Source organism: Marmota flaviventris, chromosome 14 (assembly GCF_047511675.1).
Source record: "Marmota flaviventris isolate mMarFla1 chromosome 14, mMarFla1.hap1, whole genome shotgun sequence".
NCBI lineage: Eukaryota > Metazoa > Chordata > Mammalia > Rodentia > Sciuridae > Marmota > Marmota flaviventris.
In genome coordinates this window covers 28,394,973-28,415,317 of record NC_092511.1, presented here as the reverse complement: position 1 = coordinate 28,415,317, position 20,345 = coordinate 28,394,973, and the positions used below count along the sequence as shown (strand labels likewise).

The 20,345-nt window shown below is 38.1% G+C and overlaps 1 protein-coding gene across 6 annotated transcripts in view; it reads right to left on the bottom strand.

The window, feature by feature from the left end:
* Crim1 (cysteine rich transmembrane BMP regulator 1) overlaps positions 1–20,345 on the bottom strand; it is a 179,810-nt gene that overhangs the window by 36,263 nt on the left and 123,202 nt on the right. For all 6 annotated transcript variants that reach the window (XM_027933454.2, XM_071601491.1, XM_071601487.1 and 3 more), the window contains 3 exons: positions 11,138–11,266; positions 3,074–3,230; positions 277–398 (listed from right to left, as the gene is read on the bottom strand). In XM_027933454.2, the coding sequence (XP_027789255.1) occupies positions 277–398; positions 3,074–3,230; positions 11,138–11,266 (408 nt within the window). The remainder of the gene's footprint in view (positions 1–276; positions 399–3,073; positions 3,231–11,137; positions 11,267–20,345) is intronic.

Below are 20,345 nucleotides of genomic sequence, written 5' to 3'. Positions count from 1 at the left end.
AGTTCCTAAGACAAGCAAAAGTGAAGAGCTAAGAAGTGATTAATTTGGTCAATGTTCTTATTCATAATGGGCTTCCTTTAAATTCTGTTCTGAGCCCTTTTATTCCATTAAGATGAAAGAAAAAAGAAGTCCCGTGGGAGGGTCCCGCAGAGGGTGACAATTGTGTCAGAGGAGGCAGCAATCACTTAAACCATTCCATTTATAGGATGTCTTTCTGCTCTTTGTTCTGATAGCCCTGGCTGCTTTGAGGGGGAAGGGCTATGTGTTCACACTTACCTCTGCACTTGCAGATAAGACAGCCATGATTGTCTTGTTGGAAACCCAAGGGGCAGATTTTACTGCATGGGAGCTCCGGACATTTCCTACAGCGACAGATGTCACAGCCATGCTTATTCTTCCTGGGTAATTAAAATTTTGCCAGAGGTCAGAAAATCAAAGTCTCAAATGATGCCCCACCATTCAGACCAAGGGTCAATGAAGTGATATTGCCATTTATGCAGACAAACTGGACTCGACTCTCAAAACTCCTAGGATGATGTGTAATTAGCTCCCTGTGGCTATGATCACCACCCATCATGACCAAGGTTTAGAACTGCCCAGGCGCTTGTGTGTTTCTGGGACAGGCTGGTCAGAATCCCAATGACATGACTGTTGATTTAATCACAAAAAGTGGTGTCAATATAAAAAGATGCATGTGTAACTGTATAATATAAAGATAAAGGACATTTCATCGGTCAATGTTGGAGATTATCATTAGGCACAAAATCTTTCTTTTGTTAGGACTACAGGATTCCTCACATGATCACATTCCCTGAGAAATTCTAGACACTAGTAAACATTTTAATGAGGTATCTTCTGAAACTTATAGATGATAGGAAAAGAAGACTTAAGGACCCACAGATCAGGAAGGGCTATACAAATGTTGATAAAGAATAAAACCCTTAAGAGGACCTACAATCAAGGTCCAATAATTACTTCATTAAGTCTAGGTAGGAAAGAATGTCCTCCATCCCTGAGCTATGAACAAAGTGCAGAGGAGTAAAGGAAAAAGTCTGGAGGAACTTTTTTCCCCTTAATAAACTTATCCATATTCTACGTTACCATAACGTCAATATCAAGTAAATAAGTAGACATTTATAAAAAAAAACATTAGTTTAAGTGGAGATTTTCTGGACAAAACAATTCTTACCAATATTTCATTTTCTCCAAAAAGAGAGTAATACAAGAAACTCACCCACCCTCCACTTCTTCCTGTTCACAGCTGCAGGACTGAGCACTCCCAGCTTAGCATCTCCTCTACAGGTCTGGCCCTGCCTGACTTCCTGCACCTCTGAGGGAAAAAAACAACTACTCTATTTACCTTCATGCCTCATCCCAAGTAACCCTCAGTGGCAGTCAACTGGAACAGAATTTCTGTTCTTTCTCATGAACAAGTAAAGGGGCACTAGAAGAAGATGGTCCTATGAGAAACCTTTGATGAGTGACAATTGTGAGTGACAACTAAAATACATTTTGCTAAGTGAAATAAGTAGTGGACATTAGGGTTTACTCCTTTATTTCAACCTAATGAGAATAAGTTAAATGAATGACAGATTCATGCCATTCTGAGATCTGCTATTCATTGTTTGTTCATACATCCATGAATCCCTCCATCCCAACTATCAGTGTCTGCTGTATGCACAAGGTGATGGTTCACTCAAGCAGGTGAACCAAAGGGCACTGATGGCCACCTTCATCCTAACATTCCCATAGCATATCTGGTCAAGGTTTCTTTTTAAAGGTTGTTCTTAAAACACATGTCTAATTAGTGAAAGAGTCAGTTGTCCATGACAGCCAACTGGGCCCCCCTGAGTAAGAAGTGAAATCTATACTGTCTCAAGAACTTCCCCTCAGAGATGAAGGCTGAGTTTAAAAGTGGCCTTGATTCCGAACTGTTATAACATTAGCAAGTGGCTGTAGCTACTATAATGCCAATGATACTTTATTTTACATTAGCGGTGAAGTGATGAAATAACTATGCTTTTATTGATATCATATTTTAGAATTAAGAAAATGATGGTTTGTTTATTTGGAGCATTTTTTAAGAAAAATGTTACCAACTTAATTATCCAGTTAAAATGAGAATGAAGATCTATCCCCACAGATCTCAAAATATCTTTGAGAATTTTCAAAAGGAAGAATAAAAAAGATGAATGAAATAAGATGGACAAAAGATGATGGATCTAAGTTCTATAATTTGATATAACTCTCACAAAACTGGAAAGGCACAAAGATTGAAATGGGAGAAAGCAAAATAAATATTCTGAAAAGTGATTCGTTTTTTAATGGATCGACTTGTTGTAAAAGGCTGGTATAAATTGAAATAATAACATTTTGGTCTATATTAAGACCAAAGAAACAAATATAAAATATTTATTTCCCCCATGGAATTGTCTAGATTTTTGTAAGGGTTGACTCAATAAATATTTAAAAATACAGGTCATGGACCTCATCTCCAAGGAAACTCATAACATCTGCCACATAAAGAAACAGTCCAGGGGCTGGGGATGTGGCTTAAGCGGTAGGACGCTTGCCTGGCATGCGCGGGGCGCTGGGTTCGATCCTTAGTACCACATAAAAATAAAATAAAGATGTTGTGTCCACCAAAAACTAAAAAATAAATATTAAAAAAATTATCTCTCTCTTTCTCTTTAAAAAAAAAAAAAAAAAGAAACAGTCCATTGAACAGCCATGAAAAGCTGTGGCACTAACAGCACTGGGACCACATGACAGTTCCATTCCCGTCCCGTCAGGTAGTGTCCGAAGGACTTTCCTATGGGGACGTCTCACTTAGCATACATGGAGAGTGTTTCTGGCACATTTCCACAAAAGAGCAGGAATAAAACTTCATTCTTTTCTTTGGAGACACAATTCTTTGCCTGCTTTCTGAATGACTACAAAATCAGCGTAGGTTATTCTGGATTTGGAACATGACCGACTCCTTCACAAATACACAAAACGGCTAACAGAATGGGTGTGAACATCTCAACAAGTTCCACTTAATGGCAGGTTTTCTGGATTAAGGAATACGTACAGGTATCCAAGTGGACAATATTTGTCACACATAATAGGTCTGCACTTCTTGGGCCGTGGGCGGCACTGACAGATCTCGCAGTTGTGGGCATTGGTTAGGAAGCCAAAGGGACACTCCAAGGCGCAGCCTCGTTTAAGGCCTGAGCACAGCTCCTCCCCTGTGAAGACAAATGGATGACACGTTTCTTCCAAAGGTGAACAGACCAGGATACATCGTGCTTCAAAACCTTCCCCCAATCCTCCCATCGAACACGGATTCAAATTTCCCAGCTCTACCATAGCATCAGCATCATGGAGAAGTGCAGATTGTGCTACTGAATGGTTATAACGTGACTCTACCCTTTGGTAGGAAGACACAAAATAAAGTCCAGCTTAGAAGTGGATTTCTGAAGCCTAATCAGATCTGATTGGTTTGAAGTGAAAACTAATGATTGAGTGTATTTTTAAATTAATTTTTTTTATTAGTGGACTGATGGTCATTTATGTTAAAATGAGGGAAATGGAAACTTATGCTCCAAATTTCACTATGTATTTTATTTGTATTGCACATCATCACAGATGATGAAGGTACTTAAATGCTCACATTATATTTACTCTTGTGGGTGTTAGATGGCTTCACATAATGCTGCATTATTGTAGGTAGCCTAAGGGATTTCTTACCCTTTTATATAAACACATCTCTTACAATATAATGAAAGTGAAATTCTCAGTGCTCTATTTAGATTTTTTTTTTAACCTACATGCTGACACACATACCCATATATTTGGGTATATTTAGTTAGTTAATTAAAAAAATATGCTGGAGAAATATTCATATTAATGTATAACTGCTATATCAATGTTTAAACTATCCCCCATTAGCACGATTTAAAGGGATATCAAACTGTCCTGTTTGTCAGTAGTTACATTACTTTAGAAGGGGGGAGAAGCAATGGTGACCATTAAAAGAAACTACTGAAGATATTACCTTCACTAAGTCTTTTAAGATGATTTTAAAGGACATTACAGAGCTTAATGAAAAAAATATAAAAAAATAAAAAATATTAAGGCAGGAAAAGCATGCTTGATGATATAAATGAAGCAAACTGAGACCTGTCTGAAATGAAATGTAGAATTTTAAAGAACATCAAATTTAAAAGAAGAAAGCTGATATGGTGATGACTAAAGGTTGGCAATGTCTGTATGTCATTCTACATGGACTGGTAAGACGGGAAGCAGACGGTTACTGCTGGAATTCTAAAGGAATTTTTATTTTATATGGACATCTTTCAAGCATAGATACTGTAATAATGCACAAGTTCCTAGGAAAACCAGACATCATTGTCTCCTCCACAGGCAAATCTTAGAATCTAACATTAAATCTTAACTACAATTAATAGGTAAAATGGGTCCGTGTTTTACATAAATATTTTATGACAGCGTCTCTTGTGACTCTTAGCTGGCAATACTTGCAAAATTTAATTTGTTATTTTTTAGAAAGAAAATGTGACTTATGGTATAATTTTCTATTTTGCTGTTATTATAACCTTTTATGACACATATTTAATATAACCTCATGGGTCTGTATCACCCTGCCAAGCAACTGAATATTAATCTATATCCTTAAAAGATAAATTCAAACTGGCTCATCTAAAAATTTGTAAATTACGTGACTTGGAAGGAAGGTCCTTATTTTTCATTTCCCATTATTAAAGGAATGTGTGAAACAGTGGAGAAGACTTTCATAACCATGTTTTTTTTTTTTTTTCTGACATAGAGACCTTAAGCTATGAACCCATTTTTCTATTATAAGTATTTTTAAGTCATGACACCAAGTGAATTATGTTGGGAATAGATGAATTAAACACACTCCTACAACTTCACAGAGTCGGCATCCTTGGGGGTTAAATGCCTTGAAACTTTTAAGTTTGAGCACATTTGTGTTTTTATTTTTTTTGGTTCTGTTAAAAGGAAACTTTTCCATAAACCTTGACCTAGAATGCTCTTCACTCAACTAACTATTATATCACTATTAAGTTTAAACAATTTGATAATAACTAAGTTTGTCTTCAACCTATCTCTGCTATCATTTGGAAGTATCCACCAAAGGCTGTTGGGAGGTGGGGCCTAGTAGGCAGAAGTTAGGTCACTGGAGGGGTACCCTAGAAGTGTATACTGGGACCCTGAGCCCTTCCTCTCTCTCTCTCTCACTTAGTGGCTGTCATGAAATAAGTAGCTCCTCCCACCATGATACACTCTCTCACCACAAGCTAAGAAACCACTGACTAAAACCTCTGAAACCACGAGCCAAAATAAACCTTTCTTCCTTATAAACTGATTATCTTAGGTGTTTTTGTCACAGTGACACAAAACTGACCAACACTGTCTCTGCTCAGGACATTCATTAGAAAGCAGACTGGCCGTGTCACTCAAGTGAAGTGCCCCAGCCCTTCCCTGATTTGTGATCATTCATCTGTGGGCTCTGGTCTATATTATCTCAGTTGTGCTTAAAGGGAAGTTCTAGGGCAGGGCCCTAATTTCATTATGTTCACAGTCCAGGACTGTCATGGGATTTAGCATGGAGTGGATGTTTGACAACAAGCTGCTGAATGAATGAATGTATCAGTCAACACTTGCTACATGCTCTTCCCCAGCCATGAGAACTGCCATCCTGACAGGGAAATAACAGCACAAAAAAACTTTACTCTGATAGCACTGAAAGTTTTTCAAAATAGGAGCATTTGCTCAAGACTTCACAACTATAAGAAGCATCCCTTTATCATAAGGGAATACAATGTCATTTGCATGTACATGAGGTGTCCTGCACACCGCTTTGCTCTAGTACTTTAAACTCTTGGATACTAGCAATTTCTACAAACCCGTTAACAATTAAGGATGGCTATTATGTTCTTGAGGCTATTAAACAAAGAAATGCAGCATTACAAATGGTAGTCCCAATCTTGTCCCTGATAGTAAGTGTTTGTATATAAGTAGTAAATAAAATGAAAAACAAGGATCCCCCCACCCCACCATATTTGATGCTGTCAACTTCTTGGGATGCTTGACTCATATATATTTCATGAAAGATATGCCAGCTTGCTCCTCCTTGTTACCATTGATTTTACATATATACATCAGTTTCTAGATAAAAGCATTATTAGTTCCTAAAAATCAAATAGTATTAAGACTTCAAGAGAATACACCAATAAGCCAGTCAAAACCAGATGATTTAAAGATGTGGACAGTAACATGACAAAAGATTAATGCTATTTAATTCATAGAGATGTCATTTATGTCATTTAATGCACAGAGTTTATAAAGTAAGGTGAAGTGTATTGTGCCTGATAGCAACAGACATTGACAGTTAAGAAATAATGTTATTAACAGTTTGTACTAAAATAAATAAATAACCCCCAAAGATAGGGAATTAGTATCTTAGTTAGACGATTTTAGTTTTAAATTTTGTCGCTACTGTACTTTCTGAAACATTTTCTACCCTACTTCTCTTTATTGTAAACATATCTTTCGGACACTAAGTCAGGGATAATTCAGTTCTCCATATGCCCCTTGTGTATTACTTTGTTTAGCAGTGTTACAAGATGTTATTTTTGCAGATTAAAATAGTAAGGCTATAAGCACAATTCACAATAGCTAGACTGTGGAACCAACCCAGATGCCCTTCAATAGATGAATGGATAAAAAAAACGTGGCATTTATACACAATGGAGTATTACGCAGCACTAAAAAATGACAAAATCATGGAATTTGCAGGGAAATGGATGGCACTAGAGCAGATTATGCTAAGTGAAGCTAGCCAATCCCTAAAAAACAAATGCCAAATGTCTTCTTTGATATAATGAGAGCAACTAAGAACAGAGCAGGGAGGAAGAGCAGGAGGAAAAGATTAACATTAAACAGAGACATGAGGTGGGAGGGAAAGGTAGAGAAAGGGAAATGGAAGGAGACCCTCATTGTTATACAAAATTACATATAAGAGGTTGTGAGGGGAATGGGAAAAAAAAAACAAGGAGAGAAATGAATTACAGTAGATGGGGTAGAGAGAGATGATGGGAGGGGAGGGGAGGGGGGAGAGTAGAGGATAGGAAAGGTAGCAGAATACAACAGTTACTAATATGGCATTATGTAAAAATGTGGATGTGTAACCGATGTGATTCTGCAATCTGTATTTGGGGTAAAAATGGGAATTCATAACCCACTTGAATCTAATGTATGAAATATGATATGTCAAGAGCTTTGTAGAACAACCAATAAAAAAAATACTCGTAAAAAAATAGTAAGGCTATAATACGCTCAGACAAAAAACTTCTTTGTTATATAATTTCCACATATTTTTGAAGGACATGTTTCAATAGGGTTTTATTTTAATCCTAACGTGACTGCCTATGATATATTGGATTATATCAGTTTATATATATATGGCTTTGATGGGATGCAGAAAAATACTGTAAGGGAGAATTCTGGACAAGATAAATACTTATCACATAGAGCAATGGGACAAAGAATAGCCTACACTCTACCTGAATCTAAAGAACTCCCCCGCCCCCTCCAAAAAAAAAAAAAAAAAAACAAGGAGAAAGAGAATTTGAAAGTTTAATTGGAAACATAAAAAGAAAAGTTGTTGGTGAGTGTCCTGGAGGGCAGGAAGAATTGGAGGCAGGCAGGAATGAGGGAGGAGGGGAATCTGGGGCTTTCCACAAAGGGTCACTTGGGCTGACTCAAAAATGGATGTTACAGAACAGCTAGTGTGCAGAATCAACAGTCACCACATGCCAGGCGATGAGGCTAACTCTGCATTTGTTCACTTACTTGGTCTTTACGATAGCCCATTAATCACATACTGTCCTCTGTCCTTTACAGATGAGGGCACAGAGGTTGTAGAAGTAAAGCAACTAGCTCTGATCCCTCAGATGCAGGTCAGGCTGATGCTAGAGCCTTTGAGGGGAGCCGTGTGTGATCACAAGAATTTGACAACCCAGGACCCAGCAATGTGATCTGACCTGACTCAACTCCAAAAGACGTGGCCTCCAAAGTTCTAAAATAATCAGAATAACTAATAGGAGTGGGAGAAGGGAGAGCAAAGTGCACATGCTTAGACTTCTGTATGATACAAACTGCCAAGTTCCACCTGGTGTTTTTGTTTTCAGGTACAGGGTGGCAGGAGTGAGAGGGCAAGACTGACCCAAGTCAAGAATCTCAGGGTGATGAGATGAACATATGACCAGAATGGTGAACCCTCAGAGGGGGACTTTAGACAGGAATGATGTCCACAGGTGTCCATCATCCTAAAGGTTCTCTGCTCCTCAGCCAGCTGATACCTGCTGAGCACTGTGGATTAAGCACTGAGTATAGCCCTGGGCGAGGCAGTAACTTCTCTACTCTGGTGTGAACAGAAGCTTTCTCCTAGCAGGATTCACTTTTGTAGGTAACAGAAGCAGGCTTCAAATGGTGGCATTTCATTAGTTTCATTTTTTTTTTTTGGAGTAGGTCTTGCATTTTATTCATGTTTGTGGCCTTGACACCTAATACAATACGTGGAATATGGCAGGTGGTAAAAGAAGAAAGAAGGGAAGAGAAAAGGAAGAAAGATGAGATATTTCTATAAATAGACAAAATTTGCAAATAATGAATAGTTAAGTAAAGATTTATGTGTTAAAAAAATAAGTCCCCGGTACCAAATCCAATGTTATTATATATATATGTATTTCTTCCTAAAGGTGGACAAAATGCAGGCTTCTGCAGGGTGTACACACAGATTTTGAGAAGTCAGAAAAAGCTAACTCAAAGACAAGGCATAGAAATTCTTCCTAATAGCCTCAATTTGCAAAAGGCCAGTGACACCTTTTGACTTGCTTTAATGACAAGTGAGGGAAATCCCTTATTTGGACTGATGGACAAAAGTTCCTCATGATATGCCAAGAGTCTTACAGAAGCATGACTAGGCACCCCAAACTTTATAGTAGTAAAACTCAGATGGAGTATTTGGGTGAGGTGATAGGCACATCTGTATTTTTAGATGTTTAAGAGCTACAGAAAAAATTCATGCACAATCCCATGATAAAAAAAAAAAAAAAAAAAGGATGTGTAACTCAAGAGGCATTACAGGGACTGAAATATAAACATTTCATGACACAATTACCAAATACCTTGGTGTTAAAAAGACAAGGTTGACTATTTATGTAAACAAGTGTTGCTGCCAAGGCAATTCTCCAGTGAACTTGGCTTTCCAAAGGGAGGTATAAAAGGCAGATGGGCACATAGCAGAGACTGGCCCTTCCCCAAACAGGATCAGATGCAGAAAGGCTAGCCCCAGATGGGTGGAGGCTTGTAGGAAATATGAAGATGGCAATAACTACAAGAACAGCAGTTTTATAAACTCTCTTTTAGCACTAATTTCACTGTGTAGACAGCAGGGTGGTAGGTAATGTGTAACAGAGAACACAAAATTATTCTACTCCTATTTTGTATTTTCTTTATAAAAATATTCTTACAAAAGAAAGTGATGAATGATTAAAGTTAAGAAGAATGTTAAGCCCAAGATAACTGATAAATCAGAAAGAGAGCATCCTTCTATGTTAAGTAAGTTTAAGCCTCTAAGCCCAGGATAATTATATCCAAAGCCCACAGAGAATCTGCTTATTATAGAACGATTGTCTATGTTTAGGAGAGATCAGAGAGAATAGAAAGAAATTTCAGAAAACAAGCCAAATGTCAACTCAAAAGGAGAGAGGATTCAAAAAACACACAAAACTTAACATTAACTGAAAATTCTTCAGGAACAACTGTTACTCATGACCACAAATCTAACAGGCGGCTCCCCACCAGCTTCAGTTTATTTCTGAAGTGAGGTTTCCAGCAAAAGAATACTGCAAATATAATGCATATTGATTTCAGACAAGGTATCAGGGCATAGGTGTCCAGACTTCCCTGTAGAGATGGGGCTAGTGAGGCTAAATAAATCACACACTTTAGGAGTGAAGACTATACTCAATGTCACACTAGAGGGCCCTGTCCTTACTTCTGTATAATTTAATCCAATGATTTAGACAAGAACATATCAGTGGTATTTATTATAATCTAGAAGGTATAAAGAATAAGATCACATTACCAAGATTAAAAAATATTCCAACTAGTTGGAAAATGGTTTAAAATGATTAGCAGAATTCCTTGTTAAATTTGGCTCCACATTTATATGATGAAAAAAATTCAAATGTTCAAATACAGAACAGATGTGAAGCAACTAACAGCAGCGGACATAAAAAACACCTAGTGATACTAGCTGCTTATAAACTCAAGATTAGCCTACAGTGTGCCACTCAAAGAGCTAACGCTAGTGTAGGCCACAGAATAGCACTGCAGTTATCAATGCAATCTAATATTTTGTTTCTAAGCCACATTTTACATAAGGACAATGACGCATGGAAAAGACCAACTAAATTCTAGCAACCATGTCACCTGAGGAATTGTGAAGGGCACTGAAGGACTGAAGGTGTTTATTCTGGTAGAGGAATTAGGGGAATTCAAAATAGTTTTAAACGTGTAGGGCATATCCACCCTCCTGCCCCCTGCCCCCCACAGAGAAATGCAATATACTTAATCTAGTTTCAGAGATCACGGCCTAAGGACATGATTGGAATCTACATGGAGCCACAGTAAACAAAGTGGCGCATATTTTAAGGATTATGACTGCCATACACAGAATGGGACATCCTATGTGTGGTGACTTCCTTGTCAGTAGGTAACACCAGCAAGGGGGCTGTGGAGAGAGCTGACTGGGTGGCTTGAAGTATGTGTTCCAAAGCCACTGTGGGCTGGACCCCCAATGAAACTGGGCATCAAGGACCTTAAGAACACAATGAAATCAAGATGCAAACCAGAATAAAAGAGCAACTCTTTTTCTCCCAGATGACTCTGAATTTGTTTGTGTTAAGTATAACATTTTCCCCCTTTTTCTTCAGGTTGTCAAGGGAATGTCTGAGCAGGAGTGAGAAAGGTATTCAATCATATAATATGCCTTGACAGTGTCATATTAGGGCTCAGAAAAAAATACAGTCTTCTGTCTACTCACTGTTTTTGCACTGACAAGTTCGACAGCCATTGTGATCGAGTTTGAAACCATAAATGCAGTCCTTCTCTGTCAGAGTGCAGTTTGATAACTCCCCACACGCAGGTGGATCAATTGTGATGTAGGTTGGTTCTAATAATAAAGAGAGGAAAAAAAAAATCAATGGAACATATGATTATCTCTAGATGCTATTCGATCTTAGAAATCCCACACTATAGTAAGTTACAAAAATCCAATCAATAATTTTCATCAAATTCTAAAATGTTTATAATATTAGAATGTTGTTAACCCCTGAAATAAATATTTTTATTGAGACTGTTAATAATGTGAATACTAGACTTCATTTTTTCTTTTTGGTGCTGGGAATCAAACATAGGACCTCACAAGTTAGGCAAGTGGTATGCCATTGAGCTGTATCCTCAGCTACTTCAATCCTTTATGTTTGAGCAGTTTGTACATTTTGGGGCATCCTGTAGAGGAGAGGTTAAAATGTTACCTGTTCTTCTATTTCCTCATGAGGTCTTCTCAATTCATTTTTTATAATTGTCAAAACCTAGCTGCCAAAGGTCAGTTATCTCACTCTGCATTCTGCAATTCTTCTGAAAGCTGTTAGCATTTTTTAAAAAATTAATAAATCAGAGATGTTTTTAAGAGTAGTTTAGCATACCTGAATTTCTTTTATCTTTTATGTGACACTCCCTTGCTTATGACAGATGATATGATGGATAATGGTGACTAAGAGTTTATCCTCAGGGCCTGGAGGCCCGTGGGAGTGGCAGGGTGAGAAAGAAAAGAAAAGAAAAGAAAAAGAAAGAGCAGCCTAGCTGGGAAGAGAGGCTTGGAGGAAATCAAGACCGGAGGTGATGCTTTCCCTTCTCTGCCAAGTTAAGAACGAAGAGCTGCGATAGGGAATAATGGTAACTACACACACTGGCATGAAGCATGCTCTGTGTTTACACAATGCTGACAGTGTTTTCTTCCTAAATGCCTGCAAACTTCACTGTGCTCCAGTGAGGTGGGTGCTGTCATTAACTCTGGGTGTCTATCAGATGAGGAAACTGAGTACAATGACTTGTCTATGGTCACTGCAGTAGTAAGTTTCAGGAGATTCAAACCCAGGCATGTCTCGCTTCAGAGCACCACTCTCAGCTTCTATGCAAAGCAAAGGCTGTTGGAAGGTACCTGTCCTGTGGTGCATCAGTAAGGGACAGCTGTGGATGGGAAGAGTGCCAGCTGTGCAAAGAGTGTTGCCAAAGGAAACCGAGATGCTAACATATTTAAGTAGCATCTTTCCAACCAAAAGATATTATGAGCTTCTTTAAATCGTTTCTCACAATATCTTTGTGAAGAAGCCAAGTACAGAATGTCTCTACCTACGTTTTCCCAGATGGAAAATATGAGGTGCAGAGAGGGTGACTGGCTTATCTAAGTTTACATAGCAACCCAGTAGCAGGCTGGGAATAGAACAGAACAGAGGTTCCTGACCTCCTGTCCAACACTCTATCCATTAGTCCACACTGTCTTCTCAAGTTTCATCTCCTGTTACTATGGAAGACAGACCAAAATAAGTGTTTGAGCTGCCACTGCGAAGATCAAGAGGTCTGCATTTTTTATCCACCTCGTAAAATGGGACAGTGATTCAACTCTTTGCAGGTAGGAGACAGAGGTGACCTTTTAGAGATGCTCTGACCAGTATTCCCTCAGTAAAGATATGTATCACGTGAACAGCACAGTTTGTCTGCCTTTATTACAACCCAGAGTTCAAAGAACATTTTCCTGAAATTTTTATATAAACTTTCCACTGCTATAAAATTTCTGATTTCCTTCAGTGACTAAAGCATTCTTTCTCATAGTTAACTCAAGGAGAGTTTTAAGAATGAATTAGGCATGGTTCTGCTTCCTTCCTATATTCTCTTTAAATTTACTGTAAATATTAGTTTTCAAACCTGTTTTTCTTTAATCATTACTCTTGCTAACCAATCAAAACTATGGTCTTATTCTAGCCATCAGTCCTAAAACTGCCAATACTTTGTCAAAATATTCTAACTACAAGTATAAGACAGAGAGAGGAGAATACTCACATCACCTTTAAGTAAACCACACCACGGGTTACCCAGTGAGAAAGGACTTCGAGTTCCAGAGAGTAACTAGAACAAGGACTGGGGTGGAGTCTAAACTTTACATGCACTGTTTTAGTGGATGGCATAAGGGTGAAGAAAAGGCTCAAGTACATTTATGCAGACCAGAACCTTGTATCCTTTACTAACATTTAAGATGTGAGGTTTACAAGAAATTTTGCCTTCAGAAAACATATTATGGGAAAAGACACATTTGGGGAAGATTACAATGATACCAAAACACAAAAAATGCATAATAATCACAGGGTGATATGGAATTCTACTCTCACTGCGTCATAGGGATTTGTTAAGAGACTGCATCGTCCAACTTTACAAATAAGATCTTTCACCTCTGAATGATATTTTTCTTCAATAGTCATATTGTGTTATTTTTTGATACATGTTATGATTAATGGGTAGGATTAGGAACGTGATCTGTGGCTTGAGAGTGAATGACAAAAAAAAAAAAAAGAACAGACTGAGTTGTTTTGAGGATCAGGATCAGAATAACACTGACTGGAATCATCCCATGCTCCATTCAAATGGCTCAATAGCTTGGTGAAGAGTCACGTACATCTAACATGACTTTCTCCAGGACAGGAAATAGGTTCAATATGCTTCCCAAAACATTTGGAATAATAGCTTTTGTTCAGTTAAACAAATGAAAATTAAATACACAGAAGGACTGTTGGGTTTGTGCTGGTCATAAAATGGGCATGTTAAGTATTTTAGATAAAATGAGTGCTTCTAGATGGATGCGGTAACATGCTAGAGGTAAAAAATTATTTTGTGCCTCTAAAACCAACATTTTCCCATTCACTAAGACCTACATTTAGATGGAAAAAATTGGTAAGTATATACATACACTGTGAATTCTGGAACCCTTAGTATTTAACATTAAAACATAGAAAAACTTAAATCATTTATTTAAGAAAACTGTCAATTTACACTGGAACTATTCTATTTCTCTTTGATAGATTATTCATTGTGATAGAGTAATCACAGAAAGAAGCATAATTTTTAAAGGCATTTTAACACTTGGCACTTGTTTTCTTATATTTAACAAACAGTATATTCAGATATAACCTGGAACAAATTCAAAAAGCCTTTTTGTGGGTGGTAACATGTTTCTAGGGTCCTTACTACTGTAATTCTACATCCCTGGAGTAATTTGCTTCATAATGGGCACATCTATAGGGAACTAGCTAGAGACATCCTAATGCTGTATATGCAGTCATTTGTTGTATTCTATTGCTTTTCATCATTCTCCCAGTTTTAGAACCATTTCCTACCATATGAGCCGGTATCTACAGTAGTTCTATTTCTACATGAACAACATTACAATACAAACATGAAAGTATAAACGAGATACAAAAATTCCAACTTCATCAAACAGATCTGAGAATTTACTTTTAGTTTGATACATTAATATGTACTCTCAGAACCACTCCTACTGCTAAAGTTAGGGCAGTTTTTTTGTTTTTTTTTTTTTCCCCCAGAAAGAAGTACTGAGATGAGAAAACTAAAAATTCAACACCTTATTCTGAGTAATGAACTCCAAAGTGGGGCAAACTTAATCCCATCCTGAGTTAAATCAACACTGCATTTACAGTCCTGAAAGAAGAATAACAAAGACCTGGCTAGATTTTTAACACAGCTTCTAATCCAAGGGAGTGGGGAAAGAGAGGATTTTAAAGAATCTAGACTCATAGAATCAAAGGGCATCGAGGAAAGGTTGGTCAAACACATGAAGTGTGCATTCTGCTGGTCTCCAAAGTTAGAGTGTCCTGGAACTTGTTTATCAAGAATAATTAATATTCTGTATTTTTCTCTAGTGTATGCAACAGTGTTTTGCATATGGAAAATACCTGATGGGTCTTGGCCTGAAGACCAGAAGGCTCTCATTTAAATCCTACACTTCCCCATAATAACTACATTATATGGGGTATGGTACTGAAATTATGTGCCAGAGTACACCCCTTTCTGAAAGGGTGATGGCGACCTCTGTCCTCGGCAAGACAGGTGAACAGTTCTGCGGAACAGAAGTCCTGTTGACTTCGGGAGGCACTGCTATATTACCTGTTGCTCTGGGCAAAGAAAACCGTCCCCTTTAAACAGGCTGGGTAGGGATGTGTCACTGAACATCTTTCAAAGCAGAGAAACAGCTGAGATCTCCTCATTTGGGAGAATGAGGAAATGGTCATAGGAGGCGGGATTCTAGCGAGGGAAACGTCAATGACGGGGTGCTTACGGGATCACCCTGAAATTCCATCTGGTCTGTGTTAAATCAGCTGAGGAATTAAAGAAATACCTTAATGTCCTCCAAAGGAAGAAGGCTTGAAACAGCAGGAATTCATTGTCTTTGGCTACAACTATTTCTAAAGGGAACCCTGGAACAGCTTCTTTGTGGAGAAGAATTCTAGAAATAGTTTCTGAGCCTAGAAGCAATAAAGAACAAAAATGGGTGTTTGTTATGTGTGCATCCAGTTTGCTGTTTCCTACTCTGCAACTGAGTGGGAACCACTGTTCTCTTCAACCTACTGTTTTCTTGAATCACTTTTAAAGACTCTTTCAGCATCATAGACTGTTCAGAAGAATTATTTTCACAAGAACCCTTGGGATCATGTCAAGAGTGCAAATGGGATGCCACCAAATTTTATCCCAGGTTCTAGAGGACAACATTCTGGAAGGAACCCTCTTAGAAGATACAGTAACACGGACACATATTGGTCCTTCATTTTTCATTTATTTAAAATTTAGAGATATTTATTTCATATCCTAAAGAGCCCAGCAAACTCCTTATCAGTAAAAATATTTTCATGGAAATATTGATAGTTTTCAAGAATTAGCCTCAGACAAAGTTTCTGAATAACACTGTCATATTTTTTAGACTGATATTCAAATACTTCCTAGGGGCAATTTATAGCTCTTCAATTGGAAAATTAAATCACTGTGATCATAATGAACTTGATCAAGAATATAAAATTAAAATGAAAATCATGATTCTAACTCCAAGGCTGCGACAACAGGTCATAAAATAACATTTGGGGGCTGGGGTTGTGGCTCAGCGGTAGAGCGCTCGTCTCGCACGTGAGGGACCCTGGGTTCGATCCTCAGCACCACGTAAAAAATAAATGAGTGAAATAAAGGTATTGTGTCCAACTATAAAATAAATATTTAAAAAATAATATATTTGATTATGTTATCACATAATTGTTATAATTGTGGTAAGCAAATCTAAGTGTTCTACTTTCTTGTTTTGTTATTTTATAGAGAATCCTCAAAAAAGTGGCAGGGGAACTAGGAAATTAAATTCAATCTTTTAAGATGCTGATTTAGTTTTATAAGTCTTATCACAATATAGATAGTCCATTGACTGGAAAAAACAGCAAAAAAATATATTTTGACTGTCAGCAATATTAAAATGGGCAATAATTATGTTAATTTGCTTCTGAAACCGTTTACATAATCACTGGTTTTATATTTCAGGTATCAGTAGCTTCAACAAAAATATTAACAGATACTTTTAACTTTGTGCCTTATCTTTATTACTTTACTTCTGGTTTTGAACAAATTCATACAAGGTGCTTCCTGCTCTCTCGATTACTAGGAGCTGGCTATCTTTCATATATAATACTAATTATCTCCATTGAGAAATGAGTGAAGCATTTTTTCTGATTACCCTGGTAAGGCTGCAGCCAATCAGCAGCTCTTGAGTAGGGGTGGGTGATTCTGGAAATGCACAATCACAGACAGCATACAAGGCCAACCCTTTTAGGTTAGCTGATGCGCTGCTTATCAGGGTAACTAACTGGTTCCAGGTTTTGAGGTTCTCCATAAGTGCCACCTCCAGGCTGAGCTCTGGGTGAGTGGCAGGACTAGAGGGTCTGGCTGTAGGTAGCAGCTGTTTAGTGGCACCCTTGACTCCTATGCACCCCTATTCACATACATGCTGTCTTTCTGGAAAAAAAAACTCACTATAGGTAAATTTCTAAAACAAGTACTTTCTGAGGATGGATACATTCTTACAAGTCTTTCGTAAGTGAAAAAAATTTTAACTAGGAGCAATGAGATAAATGATGCTAATTCCTCTCTCTCCCACTTCTCTCATATTTCTCCTTTTGGTCTTTAATAATGTTTTGCATATTTCACATAGCTCTTCTTTCTCAATTCATAAGTCTGCTTATTTGATTGTGAGAGACGAAAATGAACAATTATGTTCCCTTTTCAGGCTTAATTCAGGCACTCTCTTTCCTAAGTTGTGTTTTTCTTCTGGCTGGACTTGGTTAAGCCATGTGCATAGGCAATGAGTGGGAAAATTCCAAAGCTTCACTCACTTTATATGGCAGTTCAATCGCTAAATATATCAGGTCTCCTACAGCCCCACCAGTTAATGGTAGCCTGTCCAGAGCCATAAAACTGGAGATAAGCCTGGCCAAGGCAGAACGAAAGGAGATAGCTTATCTGTTTTACTGTATCTTCATATGTCATTCTGTTACCACAGTCGCTTTTCAAATGTGACCCATAACTAGGCAGAATACCATTTGAATAAATCACCTAGTTGTCAGCATAACTGGAGCCTGGGAAGAGAAGCACAGGGAAGATCAAATTTACCCAAACGAAGCCAGAGGGAAAACTATTGATGCAGACAACAGGAAGAAAAGAGTTTAGGACACAAAATTCCCTAATCTGGAAGTGGGAATTTCCATGGGGTATGAATGTGTACTTTAGAAAAATCTCATTAAGTCATGGAAAAAAATCTCCTACAGTGGGAGTTTTCAAATTCTTTTGACCACTGCAGATTTAGTTATCCTTTTTTCCTTTGTATATATTTCTCATGACAACACCTACATCCTTGTAATTTCTGCAGTACTTATCTCAGAGCACTTTCTTTGTTTTATTTTAAAATGAATGGTGTGAAAATGTTCCCAAGATTTGTATTATTTTGTGGTCAGATAGAGAAACAACGATATTATTTATTTTAGACCTATTTATTAGCTCTGTATGCTTTTTCCAAGGAATCTTGGCTATTGAACATATTTTTCTTCCTTTACCAATCTCACATTTAATATGAAAAGACAGTAGTATGATTAGGAGATTATTATTAAATGACCACAAAAGACAAATTAAAAAAAATTCTTATGGAATGGGTTATCTTTTTTCCAGTAATTCAGTTTGAGCAGCTCACAAACTAGCACTGGATTCCAAGAATAACCTGGACTTTATATTTGTCTTAAATTTTATTCTTATATTCTTTTTATTCTTAGTTTTCAAAGGGAATATATCTTGGTACCCTTTAGGTGAAAATGTCACATTCACGTGAGCACGTGTACATATGCACAATTCTAACAGCTATATTCAGCTCTGGCAGGTGGTCACATGGTCAGAGCCGTTGGTAAATGGCTGAGAACTTGGGAAGAAGTTAGGGACAATGCCTCATTCACTGTTTATAACTTCGGCACCTAGCACAGCACTTGGCCTACTATTATTGCTTAATAAATTAACAAGGAAGAAAAAAAGACATCTGAGCACCTAAAGTCAGGGCATATCATTCAACAGAGAAGGGCTCAATACTGTCCTCAAAACAATAAATCTCTGACTTCTCACTTTTAAAGGACTGACAGCGTCGTAATGCCTCATCACCATGGCAGCCCCCGTACATGGTAAGATACTCGATGAATGAGCTCCCTTGAAGCAGCCAAGCTAGATCTGACGGCAACTGTAAACTTGACACACTTATAGTAGTGAAAATGGAATGAAAACCTCCCAAATCAAAGCATTTCAAAGTGAGATACTCAGAGATGACATGCAGGTTCCTGCAAGGGACTTCAATATGATCTCCAACGTAGGCTTAAGAATACACAGAAGGTACATTCCTAGAGGCCTCCCATCAAAGTTCTTACCATAAAGTCTGATACCCCAAATCTCAGTTCTTTAGAGAATTCAATTCTGGGATAACTATCCTATTCCTTGATGATCTCAAATGAAAAAATGTGGCTAAAATAGTCCTGAAAATAGCAGGACGTTTATCCAACTTAGGGCTCACCTTTTACCAGATAAAGAATGGTAAATGACTGCTCAGCAGAGTCAGTACATGATCACCTGCAAAGACTGGCAGGAATCAGAGGAGAAAAGGGAAGAGGCTGACCAGAATGCATAAGTGTCCGTGATGGAATCCCACAGACTGGCACAATGATGGGGACTGAGGAGCTCAGTGATTTTACTCAGTGGGGACCTGGAGTTTGGATGTGAACAGGGCTGAGCAGGAAACAACCCTGAGAGGAGAGAGCAAGCCAGAGAGAGCAGACCAGGGCTCTAGGGCTGAGTAATGTTCCTAGGTAGGGAAGGGAGGCAGCCATGAACAAGGCAAAGCAGGAAATAAAGTCAGCTGTCCCAGAGGTCGAACAGTAAAGGTCGATAAGAAAAAGAACTGGGAGTCAAAGCCTAGGGTAGGCCAGAGGGCACACCAACAGTAACTGGGTCTCAACCATGAGAATGAACCCAGGAGCAAGAATGACTTTTGAATCTGAGCCATGATACTCAATGACTTTCACATTCATCATCTTATTTTCTCATTCTCTTTCTTCTGACATTGAGGGTCTTGAGAGAAGCAATGCTAAAATCACAGATTCGGAGACAGAAAACTCAGGTTGAGTCCCTGCTCTCTCATTATCTGACATACCACCATGATCTCTATGGGCTTCTACAAACAAGCAAATGCTCCTTATTCCTACCTCATGATAGCCCTACAAGGCTCACGTAAGGTTGTAAAGAGAAGAAACTCTAAGGGTTACATGAATGACTTGATGCTGTAAAGATGGTTGTAATGACAACCCTGCCTGCTCAGAGGTAGAACCAGTCTCAGATAATAACTAATTAATGAAATATGAGCCTTTTCATGGGTCTCAAATGTTCAGCTGACACACGGTATTACAATTGCTTCAGCATTCTGAACCCTGTCCGTGTAGCTTAAGCATCATTTTCTATCTCCACTGAAAATGCAAAAAGCATCTGGGATGTGGGTGGGTCTGTGGTGTCATTTTCATATGGTCTGGTAAGCTTTGGAGCATGTTAGTGACCAGCCACTGGCGCCT